Source organism: Phalacrocorax carbo, chromosome 15, assembly GCF_963921805.1.
Source record: "Phalacrocorax carbo chromosome 15, bPhaCar2.1, whole genome shotgun sequence".
Classification (NCBI taxonomy): domain Eukaryota; kingdom Metazoa; phylum Chordata; class Aves; order Suliformes; family Phalacrocoracidae; genus Phalacrocorax; species Phalacrocorax carbo.
Genome location: NC_087527.1, coordinates 8,566,091 through 8,582,872, shown reverse-complemented (window position 1 = coordinate 8,582,872; position 16,782 = coordinate 8,566,091). Strand labels below are relative to the sequence as shown.

Genomic DNA, 16,782 nt, shown 5'->3' with positions numbered 1-16,782 from the left:
CTGGGGCACCTGGCCACAGGTTCAGGCAGTGCCTGGGTATGAACGCGGTGATGCAGAAGCCTAGAAAAAAAATAAGAACATAAAAAGAAACCTGGGGAAGGAGTGGCAGCACAGCCTGGGTTGGCGTTGCTGGGGTGGGCGGGCTGCAGGTTCACTGCTTCTCACTCTGTTTGTGCCCCCAAGGCCAGGCGGATGCCCCGGCCGAGCAGAACTCTAACGGTAAGCACCAGTGTTCACACTATCTCCTGTGCTGCTGCCTTGGTGCCACCTGCGCTGAGCCCCCTCCCTCCCTCCTTTCCCTGCCGGATTTTCCTGCAGGGTTTTCCAGGGTGGGCTGCAGCAGCAGCAGGACCTCTCCTTGCGGCTGCCACCCACCATGCGGGGACCAAGTTATTCTGGGGCTTCCCCACCTACTGCACACGCCTGGGCTGAAACACCGCAATTGAAAGTGCTGAGCAAAATTGCCTCTGTAGGTGTTGTTTCCTGCTGCTGATTGGCAGGTGTTTTTCTGGTTATTTAGATCCTCAGAAAACCTCCCGTGGAAACTTTAGGAGGCTTGTGGGGGGCTTGTGCATGTCTGCCAGGGATGGAGCAGTGAGCTGCTCTGCTCTTTGCTCAGGCCATGCTGGGTTTTCCCACCAAAGCTCTCAGTGCTGTGCCCCACGCCCAGGCTTGTGCCATGCATGGGTAGCAGAGCAAGCGAGGATGCAGCCGTCTTTTTTATGGTTATACCTTGTCTCCTCCAGCACTCACAGCCACCCGAGGCTCTGCCTGCATCATGTTTAATAGCGACGCCAGCTGAGGGAGCTGCATTAAGTAGCATCAATCAGTGCTTTCTGCTTGTGGGGTGAAGCCATGTTCCTCACCAGGGCTCCCCAATTTCTAACCTCATATACACCCTGCGCTGCTCTGGAACCACGTCCCTTGGATGCTGCTGCTGGCACCAGCAGGAACTAGGGTTGGGGCTCCCACTGCTCCCAGACCAGCCATGCTGCTGGGAATTAATTTTGAATAATAGCCCCCATTTTCACAGTTTGACATCGGAGTGCCAAGTGATGAAACTACCTGACACCTCCCTCTGGCACCGGCTGTTCCTGGCTGGGCAACGATTAAGATGAGAGCAGTCCAGTGGCTGCAAACCCTCTTCTTCTCCCCTTCCTTGGCTGTGTGGAGGAGGCAGCAGGGGGCTGGTGACACACACCACACACCCCCAGAGCGGTCCCCTCAGTCCCACCCTTCCTTTAGCTCAGGGTCTGTTGCGGCAGCGATAACCCAGGTGGCAGATGGCCATTGGGGCACAGGAGGTTTTAACAGTTGGTTCCTAGGGCTGTGTTTGATTTCCCACTTGTGGCTTCCTGGGGCTCTGCTCCATATTTGGGTGGGCTCTGGGCAGGGTGGCAGGCAGGCTGCATCTTAGTGGGCTTGGTGGGTGGCACCGCCTTGTGCTGAGCCATGTTCCTCCACCCTGCAGCACTGCTGTGATGGGGATGCATCCTGTGGGTCTGGGCGGTGGTGTCGGGGTGAGGTCCAGGCAAGAGTGCCCAGGCTGGGGTACCCATGGTGGGGGTGGTACACGGGCTCAGCTGCAGCCCACGCTACAGCTCACAGTGCCGGCAGGGGGCTCTGGGTAAGCCTTGGCAAAGCTGTGCCCAGCCTGGTTGTGCTGAGTGATGATCTTCATCTTCCCACACAGCAGCAGTTGGGGAAACCACTTAATTAAGACTATTTAGTTGCGATGGTAGCTGGTGCCATTAAGCTTCCTGGCCCCACAACAGGCTGCTTTTATTAAGCTGCTGGCTTGCCTGCAAGTAGGGGAGGGTTGGTCAGGCTCCGCAGCTCCCTCCTGGTGATCAGCATGCTTATGACATGCCCACGATTTTCCTAAAGCTCCCTCAAAAAATTATTTATTGCATCACTGTTTCTGCACCATGGGGCTCCTGGTTGTGGATGTTCGTTTCCCCTCCTCCCTCCTCTTCAGCATCGTGGCATTTTTACCTCCCTCTTCTCCCCCACCTGCAATCTGTTGCGTTTTGCTTTCTCCTTGTGCCCAGCGACCCTGAGAGCCCAGCCAAGGATAAACATCCCATTTATGTCACAGCAAAGATTTATGCCTGGCATCTCCGGCAGAGCACTGACATCTTTTCCACTGCATCTGTGGGCTGCAATTTATCACCGTGAAGTGGTCTCAGCACCCTGGCTTGTGTGGCCGGTATTTATCCACTCAGATAGCCACAGCTGGGTGGATGGAAGTGAGAGGCAAAGGCAGCTGTCACCATTGTCTCGCTAATAAATGGAGGATGATCAGCAAAAAGAAAATATTATCCCCCTGTCTCAGGGACTGTGGAGTTGTAATGGCATTAGACGTTTGATGGGCACTGAGGACCGGCTGACAGATGCCTCTGGTCTTGTTTTCCTGTGGGGCTGTCACGTCTCCTGGTTGTCCCCACGGTTTGCCATGTCCTTTGGGCTTTCCTGACCGCCATGTGCAGGTTTGATGGTGCAGAGCTCTCTTGCCGCCCCACAGGTGCGGGATGGCTGGCAGTCCCCAATGCTCTGGGTGTGATGCCGCAGCAGCTGTACCCATCCTCCTCTTCTTTCTCCTGCTTGTTCCCAGTCTGGGCATCACCCAAGCAGCTGCTCTCAGAGCAGTCCCCAGCCAGTTCTGGGGATGGATGGGTGGTCAGGGTGCAAGCCTCACTGCAGCCTTTATTGCTTTCCCCGCAGGCAGCGATGCAACGGCGGCTGCCCGGGGCAGCTACGCAGCGCCTGGTCGCAAGCCGGCTGAGGGCAGACCGGGCCCGTGCGGCAGCGAGCACACCGGCGGGGAGGTCGACAGCCGCGACTACACTGCCGAGAGCGGGGTCAGCAGGAGCCCCGGTGAGAGCTGCGCTTCTGCGTGCTTCTGCGCGCTTGGAAGGAGAAGGCTGGGGAGCACAAAGCTGGTAGCCATACGAGGGTTGTGTCTGCTCGATGTGCAGCACTGAGTGATGCTGGAGGATTTCATGTTGCAGAGCGCTACTGCCTGCTTTCCGGGCCGCTTACCTGCTGTTTTACACTGCTCCATGGGGTTTGCTGATGGGGTGGTCCGGTGTGGAGGTGGGATTAGGAGGAGGTGTGGAGGGGGATGCCCATCCCTCCCCCTGCTGCGCTTTTCCCTGCAAAGGGCATTTTATGGCCTGTGGAAGGACATGAATTTGAAAAGCCCCATACCCGATGTGAGAACTGTAAGTGAAGAGAGGAGTGGGCTCAGTGCTTACCAGGCTGATTTTAAGCAGAGATGAAATGCAGCTGTGCTGGGGACCCTACGCAGAGGCATTTTTCATGCTGCTATGCCCCCTTCTCGCTGCCGAGGTGGACATGGGCCCCATGAGGTGCTGCCGAAGGAGCAGGCACGGGCCAGCCCTGCCTGTGGGAGCCTGTGCTTTGCTGGCTGGGGATGTCACTTCTTGTGTCATGAAAATTTGATGTGCTCCAAGCTATTGTAAATGGCTGTGATATGAATGGGTGGCAGACAGTGTTTGGCAGGGCCTAGATCCTCCCCAGGTGCCTCCAGAAGGGGAAAGGCACTTGCAGAGATCGCCTTTCATTTAGGGGCTGAGCTTGCAAATTTAATTGGTGAAGCTAAAAATGTCTGGAAAATATCCAAGTTCTCTCTAATTCTTTGGGGAAGAAAAAAAAAATACTCAATGGTGGGATAGATAGACAGATAATAGCTGGAGAAGGTTGTTTAGGGCTGCCTGAGATCCTGCCATGGGGAGCTGGTGTTTTAATTCGTGTTTGGGTGGATAATTCTTGAGGGTGCACCCGTGGCTGTCTTGGGATGCTGTGCAGCTGTGGTCCTGGAGTGTTGCTGCTGGTCGGGTATGCGGGGGGATAGGGGTGTGACGGGCATCGCAGGATGCTCCCGCTCTCCACATCCATCCTTCTCGTTCCACCTCTCTGCGTCTCCCCCTTCTGCGGGCGGATCGGCGCAGCACGGGGTCCCCCTAGTGAAACCTTCCCTGCGCCCGCCCGGGCGGGACCCTCTCCCTGCAGCGCTGACCCCACAAGCGTGAGGGGCTGGGCCGTTATCTCAGCCACCTCTAGACATCTGCCAAACCTCTTCCCTATCAGCTGCCTCTGGCTGCCCTTCCCCGGCCGAACCCAGCTGTAACCCCCTCGTCAACACAGGCAAAGCCCCCGGGGCCCAAAACGCTGTTGCTGATTCTCCCCTCCGCTCGCAGGCGTGAAGCGGACCAACTCCCTGCAAGCCCCGCGTCCGCCCCCACCAGCTGCTGCCGGCCCCGCTCCTGGTCCTGGTCCAGCAGCACCCCCAGGTAGGATGCGATGGGGATGCAGCCTGGACGCTTGGTCCCCGGGGGAGGCACCCCGATGTGCTGCCTTGAGCAGGGACCTCCCTGCTTGGGGCAGGGCCGGCGCTGGGGTGGGAGAGGGGATGGAGGGCATTGCCCAGGTGAATGCCCCAGTAATGCTGCATCTGTTCCCAGCACCAGCGGCAGTGGCAAGACCGGGTCCCAGGGCAACTGGCCAGTTCCTGGAAAGACAAGGTAAAATTCAGCTGCCTGCGAGGGTCTGAGGGGCAGAGCGCACCGGGGGCTAACGGGGTCCCTCCCACAGCGAGCCCGCCGCTGGGACCCCCAGAGCCAGCCCGCGCCACTGCCAGGGAGGAGCGAGGAGGGGGCTATGCTGTGCCCCCAGCCAGAGAGGAGAGGCCAGCCCGGCAGCCCCCCGCCTTCCCGCAGTCTCCCGCCATCCCACCAGCGCCTGCTGCCCCGCTGCGGCAGCCGCCCCAGGAGGAAGAGGAGGAGGACGCCAACAGCTATGACTCTGATGAAGGCAGTATGTACCTGGGGTGCTTGGCCCAAGGGCAGGGAGCGGTTTCTTTGGGAAATCTGGAATTTTGGGGAGGTGGTTGCTCCAGGCCTGTGACTTGCACCATATGGTCATGGGTCTCTGGCAGGGAGAGTCCTCGTGGAATGCTGCTTCCCCCCAGGGCTCGGAGATGGGGCAGGATCTTGCAGGCTGTCCCCGCTCAGTCAGTTCAGCACAGCTCATAGGACCTTCAGTTGGTTTTGCACCAAATTACTGAGCTGTGACATGTGATGGTGTAGGCTCTGTGCTCACAGAACATTCCCGTTGCCAAATTCGAGTCTTGAAGGTGGTCGCCTCTTTCCATCAGAGCATACTTCGCTGCAAGCAATGCCACCAGACCCGTCCGTAGGAAAGGCTTGGTGGCTTCAGTACCTTTATGCCATGAGATCTTGGTGTTCAGACATTTGCTCCCCTAACAAGGGAGTTTGCTGCCTGAGTGTGAACATCTGTGGCAGGGCACTGCTTTGCCTGTCCACACTGCTTCCACCCGGAACAGAGAGCACTGCTCTGGGCCAGGAGCAGGCGCAGAAATCGTGCTCAGAGAGCGGCAGATGGACCCATCTGAAGTTCTGTGCTAACTCTTCATCCTTGTGATCTTTTCCCGTGAGCACATGAAGACAAGTGTGAGCTGGTTTCTAACAAGTCAAAATGGGGGCCAAATACCAGTCCCCAGGCCTTGGGGGGAGATGCTGGCCACCCGAGCTGAAACACCTTCTCGGGGTGGTCCTGGGGTGGCATTGCCTCCCTGAGCTGTGCCCAGAGAAGGGTTGTACCCTCACATTCTCCTTTGCCTGATGAATATTAAAATTGGCTCAAAGGCCCCAAGCTGCCCTCCCAGTTCCAGCTTTGTAAAGCTTTGATGAGCAGAGCTTGTGAATCTGGCTGGATTTGTGTGTGGCAGTTTGGATGATGCTGGCGCAGACCCATGTGCTTTAAATGGCTTTACATTTGAACTGCCAATCTTTCTAATTATTACTAATCAGGGCTGATTAAACCATTATTGGCTGGGGTTTTAACGAGGTCCTATTTCCAACTCCTTTCTCCCCCCTCCACTGTCAGCTACGCTGGGAGCGCTGGAGTTCAGCCTGCTCTATGACCAGGAGAACAGCTCCCTGCACTGCACCCTCATCAAGGCCAAAGTAAGTGGTCCCTTTTCTCCCCTTCTTTTATCAGTTTAAGTCCATCTGGCTCCCAGCTCCCCTGGTGCAGTGGGCTGGGAGCAGTGTGGCTGCTGGCAGAGGCTGCTCCCCTTGGAGGCCCAGCCCAGCCTGCTGGCACTGCTGCTCCTGGCCTTGAAAGAGAGGTCTGTGGGGCTTCTGCTCGGGTGGGTTTGATGTTTTAGCACATTGTGGCACTCATGCCTGCTCGGGGCAGAGGACAAGGCTGTTGGCTTGCTGAATGGATTTTCTCTCTACTGAATTGCTTCATGGGTAGCTTTTTCTCTTCCCTGGTTCTGCTTGAGGAGGATTCATGCACTGTGTTTTCATTATTTGTCTTTTAGGGCTTAAAGCCAATGGACTCAAACGGCCTGGCGGATCCCTACGTCAAACTGCACCTCTTGCCTGGAGCCAGCAAGGTGAGGCTTTGCCTGGTTTGGATGCGTTTTGGGCTGGGGATGCAGCAGAGATTTCTCAAAGCCCCCTGAGGGCATCAGACTTCCTCCCCTTGATTTCTCTGCACAGTTGTTCACTGCGGCTATTTTACCTGGGAGGTATCTCTGAAAAGCGATGATGCTTGTAGATGCTCTCCCATACCCAAGGAACAGCTCATTCTACAGACAGAGATCTACTTAAGGATGGAGGGGAGCTCCAGGGGAGGTGACACTGTTAATGCACCACAAAACATCTGCAAAAATGTAATTACTACTGGCGTTTGAATGATTCATTTGCTTTGAAGATACATCATGCTCTCGTTAGAGCTGTGAAGAAATAACCATTGAGTAAACTCTGGCTCCTCCCCATCAGAAAAAGCCCTGGAAATCCCACTCCCCAGCCCAGCTAAGCTGAACTTGGTGGGGAAACCTTTGAGGAAGAGATGACCACCGCTGGCTCCTTGCTCAGGGGCTGCAAAGTTCTTTCCAGCAGCAGAGTTTTGCTCAGAGGAACTAAGTGTAAAACAAGGGGAAAAGTTGATAACCTGTAAATATCAATCCAATTGTATTGTTTACTTTGTGTGGGGACTTTCTGGTCCTGCACAGAGTAAATCAAGGTGTTGTGATCTTGGGAATTGCTTTGATTTCTATTGCTCTCTTGTTCGCTGATCTTTCTTTTATTTTGCACATGTGTTTATGAAAGACACGAAGAAGTGATAAAGATCCTTGTTTCTCAAGCTGTCACCTCCTTTGGACCACAAGAGCCGTTACCCAAGTCCCGCACAGCCTGCCCTGTGCAATCTTTTCTTGTACAAGTGTCCTTGAGTGAGTAGGCCCCAGATAGTTAAAAGCTGGGCAGTGAAGGCTGCCCTGGCTACTGCAGGCAAAAGAGTCCCCGGTGCTTGCATAAAAGTCCACCTTGTCAGGTCAGTGATGCTCACCTGGAGTTGATGGCTTGCCAGCTCGACAGCCTCAGCAGGCAGCAGTGATGTCCTGCAGAGCCCTCGGTGCCCCAGTCAAACCACCACTTGTGAGCCAGAGGTGATGGCGCGTCTAATTTACACTCTGCCAGGAGCTGAAATTTAGGCTGGGAGGAGTTCAGGGGAGTAACGATGCCATGTTTTGTTCTGATGCCATAGTCAAATAAGCTGAGAACGAAGACACTGCGCAACACCCGTAACCCTGTGTGGAATGAGACCCTGGTGTACCACGGCATCACAGATGAGGACATGCAAAGGAAAACCCTCAGGCAAGCAGAGGAGCTGGAGTATCCTGTGGTACAGTGGGATGGGAACCATGGGTCTCCTCACATGGAGCATAGCAAGCCAGCCTTCCTCAGGAGGGCACAGGCAGCAAAGTGCAGGTGTTGATAGAGCACCTGGACATGCAGGGTTTTTGGTCAAAATCAGCATGGTGATTTTTTACAGTCCTTTTAGAGGAAAAAAAGGCATTTTGACCCTGTCATCTAATATTAAATTATTGGCATTACTATTATTCTTATCAGCATAGAGATTTGTATATTGCATATCTGTGCATGATTTGACAGATACCACCAAAAGGTTTAGATGTCTCTAAAAATGTTTGACATTTCCTTCCTACAAGAAATTTCTACCTCTTGATTTTTTTTTTTGCCCTGTTTCAGAGCAAGTATTAAAACTGTTAATTTTTCTGGCAAAACAGTTGTTCTGTTTTCTGACTGCTTTTGATCAGAGGAGAGCCAGATGAGTGGAGGCTTCAATGCTGCTTTGCTTTATCCACTGCCTGAATAGTGCCCTTGCAGGAGCGGTTTTGTGCTCCGGAGTCACGTACTGCTCCAGCCTGGTTGATGTTCACCTTTCCTGTTCCCTTCAGGATCTCTGTGTGTGATGAAGACAAATTTGGCCACAATGAGTTTATTGGAGAAACTAGAGTTTCCTTGAAAAAACTCAAAGCCAATCAGAAAAAGAACTTCAACATCTGCTTGGAGAGAGTAATACCAGTGAGTTTCTGTGAAATTTTTCTGCTACCTTTAATGTTGAGGTTGTGAACAAGTGGCATGTGAGGGAGCAAGTAGTGAGCTTAGAGCTGGAATCAGCCAAGTGCTGTAGGTGTCTGACTTCACCAGCATCTTTTAGGAGTTGGGTTCCCACCCATGTCTGGGCTGATGTGACACATCAAGGCCAGGAGATAACAGCACGTGGTGGGAATCCAGGGGAAGTGACTCCGGGGACCTAACTGGTGGCTGTAGATCTGCTGGCGTTTCCAGCCTGTGCTCATGTATGTTGCTGAGGAGGAGAGGGCAGGTTGCTGCACCCCTGAGCTCTGCTCCCCCATGCTGTGGGTAAGGTGCTGAGTCTGCTGAGGTGGAGGTTGATGGAGCAGATGAATGTACCTGAGCCCCCTTCCACTCCAGACACCAGCCAAAGAGCTGGGCTGGGCTCCCAGGGGTGTTTCTCCTGTAGGATGGTGCCTCTCCCAGCTGCAGTCACTCATGGCAGTCTCTCATTTTCCCTTCTCCATCCAAGATGAAGCGTGCTGGAACAACTGGCTCATCCCGTGGGATGGCACTGTACGAAGAAGAGGTAAGAGTCCTTGGAGGATGACTTGCTCCTTGCACGTTTCACCCATCATCTCTCATGTACAGGCTCCTTTTCTTCCCCGCATGGGGGATACATGTATTCATCTTGTCTCAACTGCTCTGCAGTTGAGAGTCTTCCTCACTCAGCCCCCGTGTCACCATCTTTGGTCGCTTCCTCTTGCAGGTGGATCGTGGCGGGGATGTGGAGGAGCGTGGGAAGATCCTAGTGTCCCTCATGTACAGCACCCAGCAGGGTGGCCTGATTGTCGGCATCATACGCTGCGTGCATTTAGCAGCCATGGATGCCAATGGATACTCAGACCCTTTTGTTAAACTGTAAGTGGGAACTGGGGCTGGCGTAGTGTGGTAATGCATGGTCATGGAGCCACCCACTGCCCTTGGGCAGTAGCTGATGCTCTGAGAGCTCCTTCCAAAACTACTGGAGAGAGGAGAGCGTTTCCCAAGCACCTTGAGACCTTGTGTAGGACAGAGGCATCACCGGTGGGCAGCTATGCAAGGTCATAACGCTCTGCTTTAGTGCCCCTGCTGTGGCTGAAGCTAGGTGAGACTGACCCAGCCCTTAGGTCCACCCATTCCTCATAGGTTCCCAAATGCACAGACCCAACAGCCACCCCGTAGATGCAGAGCTGGAGAATGAGAGAGGTCCTTCTCCTTGGCTTTGACCCACCATGCCTGCAGGGTGGAGAGCACTCGATGTCCCTCCGTGCATGATGAGGAGCACGTGCCCTGCTTTCTGCTCCATAAATCCATGTGCTTGTTGTAGGTGGGAGCCCAGGAATTGCCCTGCCGTGCCTGTCCCTGTTCTGTGTCATGTCTCCACTGCAAACAAATCTGCTTAATTTAAGCAGACAGTGATGTTTGGTGTGGTTCGTGCCAGTGATGCCTTGCCGCAACAGGGAGCGGGTCTCCTTGAGCGGCAGCACACCCATCAGTGCTCTGAGCTCCGGAGGTAGATGATGGGGGAGTGGCGCTTGTTGAGAGGCTTCTGCAAACATTGGGGAACAAGATCATTTTAACTCAAACCTCATAAACTGTGACATGGAGAGGACCCTACAGTCGTTCCTGGTTGTGGCAGATGGGTTTTCAGTGCTGTTTTCTCTTTGCCTTCAGAAAAAACCCCTCTGTTCTCCCTAAAAGTCATTCAATAACTCTCATGTTGAGCATTTTGCATGCCTTCTTGTAGCTGAGTGGAACTGAGTAGTTTTTCTTCTCAGTCTCTCATTTTTTGGCTTTCCATTTTTAAATCAGTTTCCAACACAGATCTAATTAATGCCAGCTCCACATTTTAGTTCTAGGTCTGCAGCCAGGCTGCAAAGCCCAAGGCCTAATTTTTCCCATCTTCTCTAGGTGAACCTACCTTGACTGAGTTTACTAGTCTGTGGTATTAAACACTAATGGGCTATTTTTATCTCTTTTCTTCATATTTATCCCCATCTTTGTGTGTGTTTGCATGTTCTTGGCTGGGTTTTCCAGTGGCCAGGCTCTGTGTCCGGCCATGTGATTGCCCTTGTCTGCTGGCGACCGGCCTGGCTGCTCATTTTCCATATTCCCTGACCGTTTCAGCGGCTCCCTGCTGCCAGCCTCAGCAGGTTCCTCACCAGCAAAATGCAGAGTTCACTGCTTTTGCGCCATAAAATGCCTCCAACCATTTATTTTAGCATGGCTTGGGGAGAAAAGACTTGGGAGCAATGCATGGTTTGGAGGGACGTCAAGAGTGCATGTGCAGGCTTGCTGCTTTCTGGTGTCTGAAGGTTACCCAGATGCTCTGAGCAAGAGATGCTCCTCCAGAAAGGTTTCTGCTGAGCTCAGTGCTCTGCACAAAGCAGGTCTTTATGGTTTCCCATGTCTCATCTGGCAATCCAGGGGGAAGGAGAAAAAAAACCCCAACAAATCACAGAATCACAGGTTGGAAGGGACCTCAGGGATCATCTAGTCCAACCTTTAAACAAAAGAGTATTCAAGATTTCACTAATTTTACATTTATTTTAGATAACTTTAGAAGGTGGGGAGGGAGACTGGCTAACCTGTTTCTTTGCCTTAAATATCTTCAGTTGTGCTTTTCTAGCCCCCAAACTCACTTTTTTTAGCTTATAAACTCACACTGTTCTTGCACTTGAGTTTTGAGCTGTTTTCTGTTGCCCCCAGTTGGCTGAAACCTGACATGGGCAAAAAGGCTAAACACAAGACACAGATTAAGAAGAAAACATTGAATCCTGAGTTTAATGAGGTAAGGACAAATCTAATTTTTTATATTATTAAATCAACTTAGCCAATTACTACGTTGTGTGGAGGAGATGGAAGACAAACTCCCTGAGGTTCAGTTCCTCGCTCAGCCTCTCTTCCCCTTTCTGCACCCAGGAGTATTTCAGGAATGACTTTGCCGCAGGAGATGTGACCAGTTCAGTGCCAGGCAGCACTGGTACACAAGGAAACCTCCCTGATGCCTCTGCTGATGACTCCCTGTCACCCCAGCCAGGGGCTATGGGTGGGATGAGCATCCTGGGGGGAGTCCTGTGCCCCGTGCTGCCTTGATGGGACACCTGCAAAGCACTCAGATACAAGGGGTGAGCTCAGCTTAGGGGTTTGTGCGGTATGTGGTGATCCTGGGAGGAGAGGTGCTGAAGGAAAGGGGGCTTTTGCTCTTCATTAGTGTATTTTAAATATCCTCTCATTGGATTTTGAAGTCAGGCTGTCAGAGAGATCATCTGCAATTGCTTAACTGCGTTTTTCTGGGAGTGTTTTCCTGGGACACTTGGGGTGACATGGGTGTTCTTCTGTAGGAGTTTTTCTATGATATAAAACACAGCGATCTGGCCAAGAAGTCACTGGACATTTCTGTCTGGGATTACGACATCGGAAAATCGAATGATTACATTGGTGAGCTGCAAGTCTCTGTGCTCTGGGGTGTGGTTTTAATGCCCAGTATAATGCTCGCTGTATGGGAGGGTTGCATAGGTCACCTGCCCTGTGAGGGACCCTGGGCTGAGCTTTGAAGTAGAACCATGCAGGTTGGTTGGGCGCTTGTATCAGGCCATCAAATGGCTGATCCAGCACTGGGAGCCACTGCGCTGCCCCATCTCCAGCATCCCATGGGGTCTTCTGTGCAGGCAGAGCATCTCTAGTTGTTTCCATGAGACTTTAAATCCAGAAGGTAGAAAGAAATGCTTGCAAATGTGAGGTATCTCCCATTGGAACCGATTTACTGGAACATTAGCATCATCTCTGAATATGATGTCTCTTCCCCCTTTCTTCCAGGCGGCTGTCAGCTCGGCATTACAGCTAAGGGGGAGCGCTTGAAACACTGGTATGAATGTTTGAAGAACAAGGACAAGAAGATTGAACGCTGGCACACCCTCCAAAATGAGAACCACGTTGCTAGTGATTAAAGGGAGCTGCTGCTCAAACCTCCCTAACTGGCCCATCCTCCTCCAAGCCCCTGTAGGTCTCTGATGTCTGTCTTCCAGCACAGTCATGCCTTGCTACACACCTCTGGTTCCAGGGCAGCAACACTCTTCTGCCTTTTCCAAGCATCTTCTGTGACCTGTTCTCACTCCCACCTGAAAACTAACCCAGATTTTTTCTATTCACTTCCTTTGGGGTTTTTTTGGGGGGTCATTGGATTATCCTGGTGTGTAATTTTGTCAAGCAATAGTTACCCTCTGACTGTTCCTCTTTCTCACTAGTCTCACGCACGCCGTGATAGCCTGTCTGTTGTATGTGTGATGCTCTATGTTCCTCCAGCTGCCACTCGCGTGGCTCGTCCCATCACACCAGCTCGTGGCTCCTTTGTCTCCCAGTGGGATGTGTGGCCACCGGCCTGGCTGTGCTCTTGTCCGGCATGGGGGCGGTTGAGCGCTGGTGTCCGAGCATCGGCCCGTTCTGCTTGCGTGATATTGATACCTCAGTTGCAATAATGAAAAAGCTGTTTGGCTTTGGTGTGGGTCGTAACCGTAGCCTGGTATCTGTGTTGTCGTGATTAGGCAAAAGCCTGTGTCACTGATATAATCCTGCGAGTCCTGCTTGAGCTTTAGTTCTGACTTGGTACATTTGAGCAATATTGTGGTACATCCTTTGCTGAGAAGATCCACCAATAATACAATAACAATAATGAGAAATAGGGAGCCACTCTGTGCTCGCAGGGAAACAGAGATTTGGGTTGGTTCGTGTTCGTTTCCAGCCGCCACGTGCGGTTCCTTTCTCCTGAGGAACTTGCGCACTCCGTTTGCTGTAGGAGCACACCCATGTTTCAAGCTTGTGACTACCTCCTCTTCACGTCCTAGCTGCATAGTAGTGACTAGCTGAACCCTGAGGGCAGCCCCTGACCCTCCTCAGACTATCCTTTCTGTTGCTGACTGTTTGCCATGCCACATGCAGGAGGGAAGCTGAGGGAGAAGATACTTCCCACCAACTAGCCGCTATGTGCAAGGACCATTGCTTTAAAACACCATGAATACTGAAATTAGCTGAAACAGAGGTCTTCCAACTTTTTTTTTCTTTTTGTCTCAAATCTGCACAAGAACCGTTGTCTTCAACCTGCACTTTAATGATGGGCTGGAGGTGTTCAATTTGTTCTCAACAGCAGGAGAGTCACAACACTTTCAGGCTGATGCTGGTCGGGTTTGGTACCATTTGCTGTCTCTGGACAGCCTCAAGCATAGCAATGTTGATAGCAGCACAATAAGCACTACTGGATTATATTGTTGGTCAGCTACACTCTGCACATGTGGTATGAAACATGAACCTCAGCCCCCTCAGTTCACACTGTCATCCCATGACTTCCCTTGCAACCCGCTGCTGTAGTCTGCTGGCATGCTGTCATGTGGCATGTTCTCAATTCAGCTGTACTGCGGAGCTGAATTTTGAATTGGATGAGTTACTTTCCTGTTCTTGATTTTCCCCCTCCACCCTTTCCCCAGCGGAATTTGCTCTGAGCACTGACTTGCGATGAACGTCTCTCCAGGGCTGTGATTTCTGCAGCTGGTGGGGCCTGCGTGCTGAGCGATGCTAACATTGCCGTGTGACGGTAACACCTCTGTGTGCCGAGCGGTGCTGTGGCGTGCAGAGCAGCCCAGCCAGCTCAGGGCTTGCGTTCCCATGGAGGGCTGGTTTTCCCCGCCAGCCCTGGCTGGGTGCTGCCAACACATTGTACTCTGCTGTCCACCAGGAGCCACCCTTGGAGCAAGGATTGAGGAAGTAAACCTAAACCAGCCTGGGCTTCCTCTGCTGCTTTCAGCTGGAGCTGGGGCAGCTCTTCCACTGCCCCAGACTGTGTCCTGTGGCATGGCCACTGAGATGAGAGGTGCTTGGGCATGACGCATGGGAGAGGATGCCCTGAAAATGGCTTTCCTCTCCTTTTCATGCAGTTCTTGATTCCGCACCAGTAACTGCTGCCCTCAGGATGGGCTGTGCAGAGGACCCAGACTGCAATGACCTGGTTCTTTTGGGTTGTTTCTTTCTGTGTCTGGTGCTGCCTTGTGCAGCTGTGCCAGGGCCCTCGCTGCTCCAGGCAGAGGTTGTTCAGCTGTAGAATACTGCTGTTATCTCTTCTAGAGCGATGGAGCTGGCCAAAACCTTTGCACGGCCCTTGCCTATACCTCTTGGAGCAGCAGTTGGGCACAGTGCCCTTCTGAACTATGCTGGGAAAATGGGTGGCTGGGGATGAAATTACCTGTAAAAACAAAACAAAAAAAAAGAAAACAAAAGAAAATGTAAGCAATTCCTTAATTTATTCCAGTCCTGCAGCAGCCCAGCCTTTTTTGTGTGTGCAGAACAACTACATTAAGGTTGCCTTTATCCTGTCCTGTATTGACATTGTCTGCTCACCTTGCTTTCCCTTCAGACAAACGCTACTCCAATCATCTCTTTGCACCCAAAAAAATTAAATGCAGCTTACCGATCCCCCTCTCGGTATTGTGCAAACCACAGTCCTCATCTCTGTTTGCCACCTTCTTCTCAGTTTTTCTGATGGTAATTTCTGCCCTGAATGACTACTTTTCGTTGTAAATAAAGCATGCACATATGGATTGGGAATGGTGCAAAAAGAAAAAAAGCCTCTTCTAGTGCTGTTTGCATTCAAACTTGCATGCAGTGATTTTACAGCAAAATATCAGTTTACAACTATTAAGAGAAAAAGAAAATGTTACACAGGAACTAGAAGTACTCCAGTCTTCCGCTGCATGCAGCACAACATCTTCTCTTGATGTGGTATCTAATAAAGTGAGACTATTGGAAAAGAAAAAAAAACCCAAACATGATGGTTTTTGGCTACTTTCATTCACTATGGGAATGTGAACCCTGGCATGGGCTGGGGGCACCTGTCCTGGCTGTGGGAATTTGTGGTGGGCTTGGGCATGCTAGAAAGTTGTGTTGGCTTCAAGAGGTTTAGGAGGAGTTTGGGATAGCAGGGAGAGGGCCCAGCCCTGCTCAGCTTGGCTTTCCTGCCCACCGGGGGTAATGGGAATGACATGAGTGCTGGGGAACAGTGCGGCATAAAATCCTGGGTTACCATGGGCATCAATTCTGTGTATGCAGCCAAGGCATCCGTGAGCTCCTGCTTGCTTTGTGCCTCACTGAGTGCAAACGTGATGGGTATGTGCTTCTGGGGAAGACCACGGTGCAGCGGTGGTCACTGCTTTGCTCTGGCACTTCTGTGGGTCCCCTCAAAAAGCAAACCCACCCCATGATAAATGAACCTCCTGCTGCCCTTCCTGCCCTAGCCTTTCTTCCCAGTTTCCACATGTAGCTGCAGCTCCTGTTGCACCACTGCAGGAAAACACCCCCTCCAGCTGCTGCACCACCCAAGCAAAACTTCCCTCCCCTCCATTTTTTTTTTTTTAGCACTGTTTTAGGCATATTTAGGCTCAATTTCTAGCAGATCATCAGGTGCTGGCCCCAGGGAAGGGTGCGCTGGGCTGGTGGGAGCGCCTGGGACAGCAGTGAGTGGTGGTCCCATGGGGGCCGTGCCCCAGCCCTGGGCAGGGGGAGAGGGGTGGTGGCCTGGCCTCTCTGGGGACACTCACACCCTCCATGTACCTAGAGAGGGCCCGCGGGGATGGAGCCGAGCCGTGGAGGGTGGCTGCATGGCGGGTCTGGTGCCAATGCCCAGGAACAGCAGCAGATGTCACTGATGCTCCAGGTATGACACAGGAAGGATGGGCAGGAGGTGCCAGAAGGATGCCCACGACCAGGGCTGGTGTCCCCTCAGCACCGCCCATCCTGGTGGTGGGACCCCATCAGAATCACCCATCTTGGTGGTGGGACCCCCCACCGCTCTGGTAACACCCATTGTGGTGGTGGCCCCCCAGATGCAGTCTTTGCATAAGCTGTTGCTGAGCCTCAATGGATGGCAGCCTTGGGGGGACTGGTGGGGCTGCCCCAGCCCCATGGCTGCTCCTACACAACACAGGTTTAACCTGTGGTTTCCCCAAGGCTGGACCAGCGGTGGTTCTTCAAGAGAGGTCAGTGGGCAGTTAAAGCCTCCTGAGGTGTCTACGCTGGTGAGATGCCATTACAGTGCATTTCAGTTGGCTTGGAATTAATTGCCCGAGAGAGACCTGCAGGCCAGGGTCCACCTTCCTCCCCTGAGCCACTAGTGGTCAGCTGGACTCGTCTTGGAGCAAAAAGGTCAAAATGGCAAATGAGATACTACTTTGTGGTAATTAGGTTGTGCATAGAAAAGCAGCAGCAATGATTAGTATAGAAAATTGCTGAGAAATTTAAAATTGTTATATTGTGCTAACTG

At 52.5% G+C, this 16,782-nt stretch overlaps 1 protein-coding gene across 1 annotated transcript in view; it reads left to right on the top strand.

Annotated features, from left to right (window-relative positions):
* RPH3A (rabphilin 3A) overlaps positions 1-15,284 on the top strand; it is a 35,955-nt gene extending 20,671 nt beyond the window's left edge. The window contains exons 7-19 of the mRNA XM_064466317.1: positions 2,725-2,877; positions 4,224-4,316; positions 4,488-4,547; positions 4,618-4,839; positions 5,932-6,011; positions 6,374-6,448; positions 7,603-7,712; positions 8,315-8,441; positions 8,968-9,024; positions 9,205-9,356; positions 11,187-11,268; positions 11,822-11,918; positions 12,297-15,284. Coding sequence (XP_064322387.1) covers positions 2,725-2,877; positions 4,224-4,316; positions 4,488-4,547; positions 4,618-4,839; positions 5,932-6,011; positions 6,374-6,448; positions 7,603-7,712; positions 8,315-8,441; positions 8,968-9,024; positions 9,205-9,356; positions 11,187-11,268; positions 11,822-11,918; positions 12,297-12,427 — 1,439 coding nt within the window. The 3' untranslated portion in view covers positions 12,428-15,284. The remainder of the gene's footprint in view (positions 1-2,724; positions 2,878-4,223; positions 4,317-4,487; positions 4,548-4,617; positions 4,840-5,931; positions 6,012-6,373; positions 6,449-7,602; positions 7,713-8,314; positions 8,442-8,967; positions 9,025-9,204; positions 9,357-11,186; positions 11,269-11,821; positions 11,919-12,296) is intronic.
* The last annotated feature ends 1,498 nt before the right edge of the window (positions 15,285-16,782 follow it).